Source organism: Xiphophorus couchianus, chromosome 20 (assembly GCF_001444195.1).
Source record: "Xiphophorus couchianus chromosome 20, X_couchianus-1.0, whole genome shotgun sequence".
In the NCBI taxonomy this organism is placed as follows: domain Eukaryota; kingdom Metazoa; phylum Chordata; class Actinopteri; order Cyprinodontiformes; family Poeciliidae; genus Xiphophorus; species Xiphophorus couchianus.
The window spans coordinates 19,559,362-19,572,627 of NC_040247.1; the positions used below are offsets into that span (position 1 = coordinate 19,559,362).

At 39.4% G+C, this 13,266-nt stretch overlaps 1 protein-coding gene across 1 annotated transcript; it reads left to right on the forward strand.

The window, feature by feature from the left end:
- Positions 1-1,731: 1,731 nt before the first annotated feature.
- avil (advillin) lies at positions 1,732-13,027 on the forward strand. Its single transcript, XM_028001749.1, has 20 exons — positions 1,732-1,835; positions 1,940-2,028; positions 2,118-2,192; positions 2,341-2,537; positions 2,612-2,720; positions 3,382-3,492; positions 4,957-5,162; positions 5,245-5,323; positions 5,851-5,949; positions 6,031-6,184; positions 6,290-6,390; positions 7,286-7,423; positions 7,502-7,660; positions 8,105-8,284; positions 8,367-8,524; positions 9,176-9,320; positions 9,399-9,587; positions 10,944-11,012; positions 12,242-12,349; positions 12,600-13,027. The coding sequence occupies exons 2-20, from the start codon at positions 1,969-1,971 to the stop codon at positions 12,711-12,713; spliced, it is 2,451 nt and encodes an 816-aa protein (XP_027857550.1). The 5' UTR covers positions 1,732-1,835; positions 1,940-1,968; the 3' UTR covers positions 12,714-13,027.
- Positions 13,028-13,266: the final 239 nt, after the last annotated feature.

A 13,266-nucleotide genomic window follows, 5' to 3' on the forward strand; every position in this document is an offset into this window, starting at 1 on the left:
TTTTTTAAGCAGCTGACTGAATAACAAAACTTAACCATGATCAGAGATTAATTGAAATAACTTCACAATTATTTATTTTTTAATAACTGAGGAACAACGGAGAGAATTGTAAAATTACACAACATGCATTTTTATGTCACAGTCATGGTGTTTCCAGAAAGCTTTGGTGCTTTTTGTGTTTCAAACCTTCCTTGTCATTCAACACACAACATACACTGTCGACACGACATGGGGGCTTTACCTTATCTTTCTTTCATTTGCATAGCAGGATCTAAATATTGCATTTACATAAACATACAAACCCACTTCCAAATGACCCAAAAGGTTGTGTGTAAGCCTTAGTGTCGTGAAAAAATGCTAATTTTTCCACAGTTTGTCGCATTTCAGCCACGTCCTTCAATGTTTTTTATTGGGATTTTATGTGATTTGAATGGGCCGGTCTAACATTATTAAATGCTTTGATCAAAGCCATTTTATCACAGCTTTGAATGCAGCTTTAGGGTTATTAACCTGTTATAAGACAAGTTTCTGAACCAGACCTAAGTGTCTTGGAGCCTGGGTCAGGTTTTCTCCCAGTATTGACCTGTATTTAGGTCGTCATATTTCCATTAACTCCAACCAGTTTCTCTGTCCGTCCTGAAGAAAATAATTTCCTCAGAATGATGCTGTCATCATCATGTTTAGATGTACGTATGGGTGATTTATTTTCTTCCTGTCCCTTAAAGGACACATTTGCACAATGCTTTTGTTTTTCCAACAGTGTTAAACTCCGCAGCTCCTCCAGAGCAACAAATGGCCTTTTAGCTGCTTCTATGATTAATGCTCTTCTTCCCCAGCTGTTGTACGGTCGCATCTTACCAAACTCTTTTCATTTTTAGACAATGGCGTGAAAGAGCTTCATGAGATGTTCGAAGCTTGAGACATTGTTTTACCACTTAACTTTGCTGCAACCTTCTCTGCCACTTTATCACCGGTTTGTGTTTTTTAATGCAATAATGACATTTTTTAAAAATAATTTATTGTTTGGATGATTTCTAAAGGCAACGTAGGCGTATTGTATTAATATTTTTTGCAAACAGTACAGTTGTCAGAAACTATGCCTGTTTCATTGAATCAATAGGTTGCATTTCAGTTTTAATAAACTTCAGTGGGTTATCATAGTGAAGCATGTCGTTTAATTTCTGTATTCTTTGAAATAGTTGCAGTTGTACCATCACCACAAATCAAATCTAGATGTCATGCATGAAGAGTGTTTTTTGTTTGTTTGTTTTTGCTGTTGTGCTGTCAGAGCATGTCTCCCATTGGGTAGGAAGATACGTTTAAGATATATGCTGTGGTCCAGACAATCAGTTTGTTTATTGATCAATTGGAATGTAAATATAATTGATCAAAAATTACTACTTTTGTAAAGTGTCGTAAAGTGACATTTGTTGTAAAATGGCACCATATAAATAAACTGAACTGAACTGAAAATACAAAACTGATGTGGTTATTGTTTTGTAAAATAAATCTAACTAATTTCTGTGCTTTATTAAATGCAGTAAATGTGGTTCTCATGGTTCAAAGAGACATAATGTAGTTAATAAGTACTACTATGGGTGCATTTGAATATGAGTCAGTGCTTTTTCCTGTCCGGCACATTTGCCTACAGGAGCTTGTATCTCTCTCTGTGATTGGGCAGAGCGCCATGATGGGCCCAAAAATGCAAAAGTAGGCAAATCTATCACAAGAAATGTATGAGTGACAACTGTGGCTCTCTTGTGATCAGACAGGAAATCATCCTCTAGATGATCAGATGAAGACACCACAATCTACTCTTCATTCAAGTTTACACGGCATGTAGTGTTTGTTGACTTCCAGTATCAAAAACTACAATTGAGAATTTGTGTGTTAAATAATTTTGCTTCTGTTCTTTTCTCTCTCTTTTTTTTTTTTCCAGAAAAGCAAAGCTGGGAGCGCTGAAGCAACATGGAGTACACGTTCAGAGCAGTAACTCGCAGCCCAGGGATTATAATCTGGAGAGTTGAGGTGATTGGATTTTATTTCACTTGTTATTAGAGGGGTAGATTTAGTGATGAACCCAAAAGTAAAAGTTTTAATTTCTCTCTATGCAACAGAAAATGGAGCTGGTTCAAGTTCCTGAGAAGTCCTTTGGGAACTTTTTCGAGGGTGACTGCTATGTACTTCTGTTTGTAAGTCTCAGATGGAGAATCATTCCTCATTTAAGCATAAAAATGATCAAAAGGCTTTACTGCTAAACTGGCTGCATCATCCTTTGAGCCATTCCTCCTTCATCTGTGCTCATGCACACACAGATTCTGCACTTTTGTCTTTCTCCAGACGCAGAAGCTGAATAGCTCTGTAAGTTACAACATCCACTTCTGGATCGGCTCAGAGTCCAGCCAGGATGAACAGGGTGCAGCTGCTGTGTACACCATACAGCTGGATGATTTCTTAGGCTCCTCTCCAATTCAGTACAGAGAGGTTCAGCACAACGAGTCGGATACATTCAAGGGATACTTCAAAAGTGGAATAATGTGAGTGAAAGATGTTCGTACAGTGAGCCTTTAAGTGAAGTGCACTATAAATTATACTTTTCTGTTTTGTTTAGCTATAAGAAAGGGGGCATTGCAAGCGGCATGCGGCACACTGAAACCAATGCATATGATATTCAGAGACTGCTTCATGTGAAAGGAAAGAAAAGAATAATTGCCAAAGAGGTGAGACATGTTTTCCAGTCACACAGATGCAAAAATATTCCTATCCCTTGAAGCTTTTTTCCACATTTGATCACATTAGAGCCTTAGACCTCAGGGATGTTATGTAACAGATCATCACAAAGTCACATTTATTTGCAAAGTGGAAGTAAAATGATACTTGAATCATAATACTTCATTAATTGCAGGTCCATTCTTTGAAAACTAGCTAAAGTTTGGTTAAATTGCATGGATAGCTTCAGTGCATCTCAATTGTCAAGTTTTGCCATGGATTCTGAGTTGGATTCATGTTCTATGCTTTGACTGGGCCATTTTTCCGCATGAATTGTGTAAAGTTAAACTTCCTCAACACACAGTGCTTTGCATCTGGCCCAAAAAGTTTAATTCAGGTCTCATCTGACCAGAATACCTCCAAGTTTCCTGCATGTGGGAAAGTATTTCTAGCTTTTTTCCACAAGACTTTTTTTTTACAACTCTTCCATGAGGGCCAAATTTGTGAACAGTGCTGTAATTTCTGCTTTCCACTGGTTTGTCACACACAATTCCAGTACAATACATTGAATTATGTGTTTGCAAAATGTGGAAAAAATCAAGGGCTATCAACACTAATGCAAGTGTTATTTCATGTAAAAACAGTAATTTTATTATTTTCTTTGTGCGTTAGGTGGAGATGAGCTGGAAGAGCTTCAACCTCGGAGATGTGTTTTTGTTAGACCTTGGTAAGAACATCATCCAGTGGAACGGTCCAAAGAGCAACACTCAGGAAAAGCTTAAGGTGAGGTGAATATCAGACATATTGGACTCATAAATATATTGTAAATCAGATATACAATGAATGCAGTTCATAGAGAAACAAACCCACACCCGATTTTACAATCATTGCCCCACTAACTAAACACCGCTCGCATCTCCAATTCATTCTAATAGGTCCTGTAAAAATTTGCATTGCTGCATGGTTGCACATCCGCATCAGTCTCTATCCAGCCAATGCAGCTAAATTACATTAAGAGAGATGTCAAACTGCCCAGCTAAGGACTTCTGTTTTCTATGGTAATGCAGGGAAACTTGGGGGTTGTGCAAATTCTTCCAGTTTTTACAGCCAGAACTCCAAAGTACAAATAAATGCAAACAACTAGTTGCTTTTATTCATTTTAGTACCAGGATGCTGACCAGGAACGCAAAACAGGCAGGATGAAAGAAAAGTGAATGCAACATGAACAAATAAACATAACACATTTAGTTATTTAGTTTGGGCCATAAGTTTGTCTTTTGCATTTTCTCCCTGGGGTTTTGATGTTTGGTGACAAACACCAAGACTGTGGGGTATAGAAAGGCCTTTCTTTCCAAAATGTTAAAAGGGGGCAGCATTATGTATTGTTGAGGCATTTTGTGACATTTCATAGCACATTCAAGTAGCTGTGTTGCCTTTGGTTGTTATAAAAATGCCATGTATTAAACATGACTAAAAAAAATGCGATTTTGCAAATTAACGCCTTGAAATTGGGCTACTGTCTCTTTAAGACACTCCTACTCTGACTCTTCACCTTCAGTTCGTCATGACAATACTTTTAATCATGCCGTTAACAGCCTTTATTATTAGCGTTGCACTGAGAAGTAATTTGCAGGATGAACTCAGATGTGCAGCTCAACGAGATGTTTGCTAATTGCTGCTGCTGCTAGTCTGATGGAGCTGAGAAGGGAAAGCGTGGGGCAGGGGTGCTCTGTGAGGCATAAGCTCTAATATAGACTGCAGCTTTATGGAAATGATGGCGCTTTGTGAGTCCAAGCTCTTAGGTGTCTCCAAATAGCTGCCAAGGGAGATTAAAGGATTTCTCAACCATGCATGAGAGAATCAGACCATGTTTTTGAACAATGAATAACATTATAGCACGATATAAAGCTCAAAGAAGTCAATTTTACCCAATTTCCCCTCTTTAATAGACCCTGAAACTGATCTGAGCCATCCAGCTGCATCACCTCAAAGACACAATACCAGTAAAAGTTATTTGGAGGTGATTTCAGTCAGGGACTCCACGTCCGATCATTTAAAGTCCATTTAATTGAAACAATATTTCCACAGAGTCTGTTAGACCAAATGTGTGATTAATTTCTGCTGATTTCAGCAGTTTGGAGTAAAATAAACAACCAAAAATTGGAATGGCATAACGTTGATAACAGTTTGCCATTTTAAAGAAACAACCTAAGGTTGTAAATATTTGTTGTATCTTCACTTTCTCAGGGCATGGTGCTGGCCAAAGACATCCGGGACAGAGAGAGAGGAGGCCGGGCGGAGATCAGGGTGATCGAGGGCGACGCAGAGAGCAGCTCTCCTCAGAACATGGAGGTCATGAAGAACGTTCTGGGTGACAGACCCTCCGTCCTGCCAGACGGGACGCCTGATGAAACTGCTGACCAGGAAACGAAGGGAAAGCTCACGCTTTACCAGTGAGCTGCTCTCTATCTCTGATTGTATTTGTCCTCAAACCCTTTTTGGTTATTATTTATATGTTTATCCCTCTGGTTTCAGAGTGTCAGATGCAGATGGTCAGATGAAAGTAACGGAGATCGCTACAAACCCTCTGGTTCAGGATCTGCTCTCCCATGACGTGAGTCAATACAACCACCATCCAATGAATTACTCAAGCTTTAAGTTTTGGCAAAGTGTTTCTGTTTGCAGCCCAAGCAAATTTGCAATGTTCATCGCAGGTGGGCCATAAGAAATAGTATATACAAGGTTTAAAGTGCAAACACAAAACAATAAAAGCAAAACAATCATTGAGACTCAGAAAGGAACAAAAACAACCTTCTTCAAAACCTTGAGTTACAAGATGCCAGATCAGCACACCTAGATTTAAAATGAGTAAAATCCTGTTTCCATCTGTTTTGAAAAATAAACTGTCTATGTTGGAAACATCTTTCAAATGACTATTTGCTAAAACATCAGCTAATGAAATGGTTTCTGTCTGATTATTTTTATAAAATCTGAACCTTGAATTGCTTGAGAGTTCAACAAAGCACATCAGCTGTCTGTCTGATTTCATCATCTGCTTCCTGCTTGCCTACAGATCTGTTTGAGTTATTTACATACTTCCATATTTTTGGAAATAATAGTTATCATCTGAATGTCCTATAGGATTGTTTCATCCTGGATCAAGGAGGCAGCAAGATCTTCGTCTGGAAAGGGAAAAAGGCAAACAAAGCTGAGAGACAGGCTGCCATGTCCAGAGCTTTGGTGAGTGACATTACATCATCAGCCTGGGATTAGATTATCCGCCATTTTATTTCCAGTGTTCTGTTTGACTGCCTGTTGCAGGACTTCATCAAAGCGAAAAACTACCCAATCACCACTAATGTGGAGTCAGTAAATGACGGGGCGGAGTCCGCTCTCTTCAAGCAGCTCTTCCAGAAGTGGACGGTGAAAGACCAGACGCAAGGCCTCGGAAAAGCTAACACAAGGGGCAAAATTGGTATTTTAACAAGAGGAAAAAATAATTTGGAATGAAGAAAGAGACATGGGCTTGTGTCACATATCAGTCAGTCATCGGAGTGATTTTTTTGTTTGTTTGTTTAAGCTAACATCACACAAGAGAAATTTGATGCCTCCATGATGCACTCAATGCCAGAGGTCGCTGCTCAGGAGCGAATGGTGGACAATGGTGGAGGTCAGGTTGAAGTAAGGCAGTTTTTTGACATAACACCTGCATATAAAAGTTGTTTTCCCAATAGTCTTATCTCAGACAGATGTTCAAATCAGAATTATGTGACAAAATATAAATTTTTAACTGAGGATCAGTTTGTAATTCATCTTCAGAACATCCTATACGTGCATCTGTAGCTTTGATAGGCTCCAAAGCCACAATGTAATGCCAGAGATTGAAATTAAATTAAAATTTGTCATGATAGCAATGCTCAAATACTGATAAGTTCTCTATTGAATCAAAACTGAAAAGTTGTATTTATGTGCTATTTATGTTGTTTCATATAATAACTTCTGCTCCAAGAATACTGAAGTTGTAATTTGAAACATTTGAAAGTATTCAGGTAGAGGTATTATTATTTCACATGAACAAATAAATCAAGTTGGCAGTGAACATAAATGGAAACAAATATCTATTTTCTTTTGTCTTCATCGGGACCTTCAGTAATGTAACTGTTAAAGTTGTGTGTTTTTCCTCAAGAAGAAAAAGGAGAAGTTTAAATACTGAAAACAATCAGATCTCAACAGCAGTCAAACATCTTCTTGTTCCTTTGGCTCAAACTCTCAGAGAAAGAAAAAAAAAGAGTTTCAACTCAAGATATTTGTTGCTAAAGAAAGACATCATAATTATCAAGTTGTTTAAAACAGTTTATGATCATGGAAGAAACATTACTTCAAACAGAGTATATATATATTTAACTTTTTTTGCTTGTGTACATCCGATTCTCCTGGGTGGAAGAACTTTGAGAAGAGAGGATCTCACTCTGTTTTGTTTTTTTCCCCCCCAAAGCGAGGACTCATGATCTCCAAAGCGCAATTTATTCATGCTCACACACAATGATGCTTGCTCTTTCACCCCTGACCTACTCAGGTGTGGCGAGTGGAGAACCTGGAGCTCGCCCCGGTAGACCCTAAAGGGTACGGATACTTTTACGGAGGAGACTGCTACCTGATCTTGTACACTTACTTAGTTAACAACAGAAAGTGTTATCTGTTGTACATCTGGCAGGTAAGAGCACAATTACTTGACTTCAGGATGTAAAAGCGTTGAGCTGCTTCACTGTGGTTTATGTTTTGTGTTTTTAAGGGGCGCCATGCCACACAGGATGAGCTGGCCGCTTCGGCGTTTCAGGCTGTGAACTTGGATCAGAAGTACAACGACGAGCCAGTTCAAGTGAGAGTGACCATGGGAAAGGAACCGAGACACTTCATGGCCATGTTCAAAGGGAAAATGGTCATCTTCGATGTAAGATGGCTGTACTAGCCAGTTTAATTTTGCACTAGTTAAGCGTTGAGCCGATGCTGCTATGACGCGCTGAGCGGCTAACGTTGTACCTGTTGATTGCGTGTAAAGTCAATCCCAGAGATCTTTGTTGTTCTAATTCCGAATTCATTCCAGTCAGATGAAACCATTTGTGAACAAAAATCCATTTATTCCACAATACACGGCAACAGTGTTAACAATGACTCTGCCACAGAGGTCAAAAACTTCAAAAACATCCGGGTTCAACACCTGTCAACTACCTGTCACCTCTTGGCTCATATACTGGAGGCCACACCCCCATCTAGTGACCGAAAACCCCAAAATCCACATATTTGGCTCCTATAATGGCATTTTTAGTATTGTGATCAAATCTACTCAGCTAATTAGTTACCAATCATTTCGCTCAGTGCTCTTCTTTTCTTCCAGGGAGGCACATCCAGAAATGGGAATTCAGATCCCGAGCCTCCAGTAAGGCTGTTCCAGGTTCATGGTTTTGACGCGTCCAACACGAAAACCATTGAGGTTCCAGCCCTGGCCACCTCTCTGAACTCCAACGACGTGTTTCTGCTGAAGAGCCAATCAGGAATCTACCTGTGGTGTGGGAAGGTGAGAGAGACGCTGCGACGGTACGGCTGATTGAGGACGGCGCTGAAAGCTTTTTCTGCAGAGTTTCTTTTGGTGTTTTCAGGGCTCAAGCGGAGACGAGAGAGCCATGGCAAAGGAGGTGAGCTCTGTGGTCGGCCTCGGCTCAGAAAGAGGTTATGAAGAGATTGTGGCCGAGGGTCAAGAGCCTGTTGAATTCTGGGAGCTGCTTGGGGGGAAAGCTCCTTATGCAAATGACAAAAGGTAAAAATGAGACAAATGTTGGTGGTACTTCCAATAGGAGAAGCATATTTGAAGCTCGTTAGTTAAGTTTAAAGCTGGGGGATGGAACTTTTATTAAAAAATGTTTTGTTTTGTTACATATTTGTTAAAGCTTTCACCATGTCCAGACAATATTATATCAGAGAAAAATCTATCTCCTGCACCTTCACCCTGAGCTGTTATTGCCATCTGAAGAAATGCACAACTTCCAACCAAAACAGCCAATTAGAGCCAGAAAGAAGGTCTTGGCACTGTCAATCATGCTCATGTACATGCTGCTCAATGTTCTAATAACAGAGAAACAACTTACCTTTACAGAAAAACCTTTTATCCACCGTCATTGGTGGTGATGCTGACTACCCTGAACAGTCATGGCAGCCTCTGTTGATGGGGAGAAGCTGTATGCCAGCGGCATACACAAGCCTGATTGACAGCACTAGGACCCTCCTCCTGGCTCTGATTGGTTGTTTCTGATCAAGAAGCAACACTGACAGAACAGGAAAAAGGCAGAGGAGTTTGATTTTATTTTCACAAATCGTTCTGTACTGTCACAATAAAGTGACTATTTCTAGATATGTGTAGGAATCGTAGTTTTTGTAAAAGTTACATATTTTAAGCGTTGGTTTTCTGTAGATTACAGCAGGTGGTTTTAGACCACGAGCCACGCCTGTTTGAGTGCTCCAACAAAACGGGGCGCTTCATCGTCAGTGAGGTGGCTCAGTTTACACAGGACGACCTCAGCGAGGACGATGTCATGCTGCTGGACACCTGGGACCAGGTGGGACGCAGAACATCTAACAAACAAGCCGTCCACTCCACCGACTTCTATTGACCTGAATTTCCTCTTTTCCTTTAGCTGATTCTGTGGATTGGCAAAGAGGCGAATGAGGTGGAGCGTAAAGAGGCCGTGGTGACGAGCCAGGAGTATCTGCGGACTCACCCTGGAGACAGAGACCCGGATACGCCCATCGTCCTGATCAAGCAGGGCTTCGAGCCGCCCACCTTCACTGGCTGGTTTGCTGCCTGGGATCCCTCAAAGTGGAGCGTGAGTCTCTCAGATGCAGCCATGAGGCCGTACATTTACCGTATTTTCCGGACTATAGAGAGCATCTCACTATAAGTCGCACCTACAATTTTATTTTTTTTTAAACTGGAAATGTAAATATATAAGCCGCACTGCTGATATTTCCGCTGCTCTCAAGGACACAGCAGACAGCTGCGTTCTTAATAAATATGCTATTAAGGACGCAGCCCTTCGTCTCTAACGCCGAACCGTGGATTCGTTCACGGCGAGTTTACTGCAGCGTCTCCACTTTCCTCCTGTACTGCCAGATCGATAGCCTTCAACTTAAAAGCTGCATCATATGAATTTGAATAAATTTCTCCGTCGTGCCTACTGCTAGCATACGAAAGACTATTATTCTGTTTTAGTTGCCCTTTAATCTCAGAATTCTGACTTTAAACTCAGAATTCTGAGATTAAAGTCAGAATTCTGACTTTAATCTCAGAATTCTGAGTTTAAAGTCAGAAAGTCAGAATTCTAACTTTAAAGTCAGAATTCTGAGATTAAAGTTAGAATTCTGACTTTAAAGTTAGAATTCTGACTTTAATCTCAGAATTCTGACTTTAAAGTTAGAATTCTGACTTTAAAGTTAGAATTCTGACTTTAATCTCAGAATTCTGACTTTAAAGTTAGAATTCTGACTTTAATCTCAGAATTCTGACTTTAAAGTTAGAATTCTGACTTTAATCTCAGAATTCTGAGTTTAAAGTCAGAAAGTCAGAATTCTGACTTTAAAGTCAGAATTCTAATTTTAAAGTCAGAATTCTGACTTTAATCTCAGAATTCTGAGTTTAAAGTCAGAAAGTCAGAATTCTAACTTTAAAGTCAGAATTCTAACTTTAAAGTCAAAGTCAGAATTCTAACTTTAAAGTCAAAGTCAGAATTCTGACTTTAAAGTCAGAATTCTGAGATTAAAGTCAGAATTCTAACTTTAAAGTCAAAGTCAGAATTCTAACTTTAAAGTCAAAGTCAGAATTCTGACTTTAAAGTCAGAATTCTGAGATTAAAGTCAGAATTCTAATTTTAAAGTTTCTCAGAATTCTGACTTTAATCTCAGAATTATTTTTTTATTTATTTATTTCGGTGGCCCTAATCCTCTTGTGCTTGTTCTAAATGAAAATCAGCACATTCTTCTTTGATTTACAATTTTGACTTCCAATCATTCACTTCCTGCTAGAGAGCCCCCTGGTGGTTGAAGAAAAATCCACAGAAAAGCCGCACTGGGCTATAAATTGCATGGTTCAAAGTGTGGGAAAAAAAGTAGCGGCTTATAGTCCGAAAAATGCGGTACTTAAAATCCAAATATAGCATGGTATTTTTTCTTCTTTTGTATTTTAGGGAGGGAAGAGCTATGAAGAACTGAAGAAAGAGCTGGGAGAAGACCTCACACCTATTGTTCTACAAACTGTACGTTAATCCATTTCTCTAAAACTTTATGTACCAGTTTTTTTGTCTGAAATGTTGCTAAATATAGCAAGAAAGTCGCTGAGTTGGCAACAGTGGGGTGAATATTGTAAACATGCAGACCTGACCTGGTGGGCCGGTCTGTCAGTCAAAACTCTCACTGTAGAGCAGAAGAGGACAGAGACTGAATTTTAAACCTTTGCTGAATATGATAAGATCAGGGGATAAGATTACCTTATTATGTAGGTGTCGGTCGATCACGATCCCCCAAAATTAAGGAAATCGGCGCCCAGAAATCAACTGGTTGATAAATCAGTTGGCCAATAAATGTATCCTATATTATACATGTCCATAATGTAAACAGCACTGCCAGAAATGCAATATGTTTATAGTAGGTGTGTAAATTATCTAATGATCAGACTGCTGATTGCAGCCAGTCCACATTGTTAGCAGAACTAGAGGGCCCCAAAACCACATTTCGCTTAGGGCCCCATGGAGGCTTGGGCCGGCCCTGATTGATTATATTGCAACCGGCAATAGTATTTATATCTCTTAAGCTTTTCCTCGTTTTATGATATTTGTAGAAGAAGGCGTCCAGATAAGATGAAACTTTTTGGCCTACATGTTAAATTAGGTATTTTATGAAAAAATGACACTGCTCTTCACCCTAAAATATGGTAGTGGCAGCATCATGCTGTGGAGTTTGTTTTCTTCGGCAGGGACAAGAACAGAATTGATTGGATAATTTATAGGCGTAGGCTCACTTTCTAGGAGGACAGTGACAATAACAACTGATCCAGAGCTACAATAGCACCGTTTTGATTCAAATGTATGCAGGCGTTAGAGTGGCCTAGTCAAACTTAAATACAGCAGTTTTACAGATGTTTTTCCATTCGTTCTGACTGAGCTTGAGCGAAGTAGCAAAACCAAATTGACAGGAAACGCAGCTTGTAGCTGTGGAAAGCTGACAGACTCACTCCCTGTAACGGCAGCATTTCACATTTAGGTGCTGCGATAAAATCCCACTGAAGTTTGTGGCTGTAAGGTGATGAAATGAGAAAAAGTCCAGCAGAAGGGAAGCTTAGCGAGCTGCCAGGAGCCTGAGTCGAGACTCTGCTTCTTTTTTAAACAGCAATTCATCTCCCTTTCTGCTACACAGGAAAAAAAAAAGCATTTCTCTGATGATGTGAGCTAATCCTGATTCACAGTCTGAGCACGCCGTTATTTTCCAGGAGGAAAATGCTGAGACGGAGAAAACCTTTCAGCCTTTCCCACCCGACATGTTGGTTAACAAGCAACCTGACGAGCTGCCTGAAGGTGTGGACCCGTCCGAGAAAGAGGTGTGTGAGTTCGCTGGTGCTTATCACAGTAAAGTTTAGTGGAGGAAAACAACCAGGTGCAACATGCTGCTAAAACAGCTTCACTATGCTTCAGTATTGAACCTAAGAGTCTCTGAAAGTGAAGATGAAGATCTCCTCCTATTATGAATCCCTCTGAATTGATTCTGAATTAGTTTTACTCATCCATAGCACTTGCTGTTTCTTCAGAGAGCCTTTACACCCAGTTTTTTTTTTCTGCTTTGTTTGTTAGAAGCACCTGACTGACGCCGACTTCACCAGCATATTTGGTTTCAGCAAAGACGACTTTGTGAGCCTGCCGCAGTGGAAACAGCTGAACCTGAAGAAAAAGAAAGGCTTGTTTTGATCAAAGTCTTTGTGTTTAAAATATTAACAGCAAGAGGTTTTCTACCCCTTATTTCAGTTTAGAAATTTGATTTTTTTTTTCTTTTGATGGTGAATCGTTTTTACTATATTTCAATCTTACTTTTTTTAAAGAAAGATAATTGCTAAATTCACACCTGATAATGTTGTCAATGTCTCTGAATGCAGTTCGCTCTATAATTATTGGCACCCTAGTTAGAAATGTGCAACATTTCTAACAGCTGTGGATATTTTTCCCCCTCCTGACTGGTGGCAAAATTAACAGTTGCAGTCATTTAAAACTTTTATTTGACTATTTATTGGTTTTATTTGTCATTTTCTGATTGCATAGCCACGCTAAAGAAATTAAGATAAGTCAGATAAGTATAATTTTTTTGTTGGGAAATGCGGTAACACTTTATTTGACGGGTTGTGAATAAGACTGTCATGACACCTGTCATAAACATGAGTAAGTCTTCATGAATATTTATGATTGTTGTCATAAAGTGTCATTCGGTAAATCATGACACTTTTAATACAAAGTTGACGTTATTCAA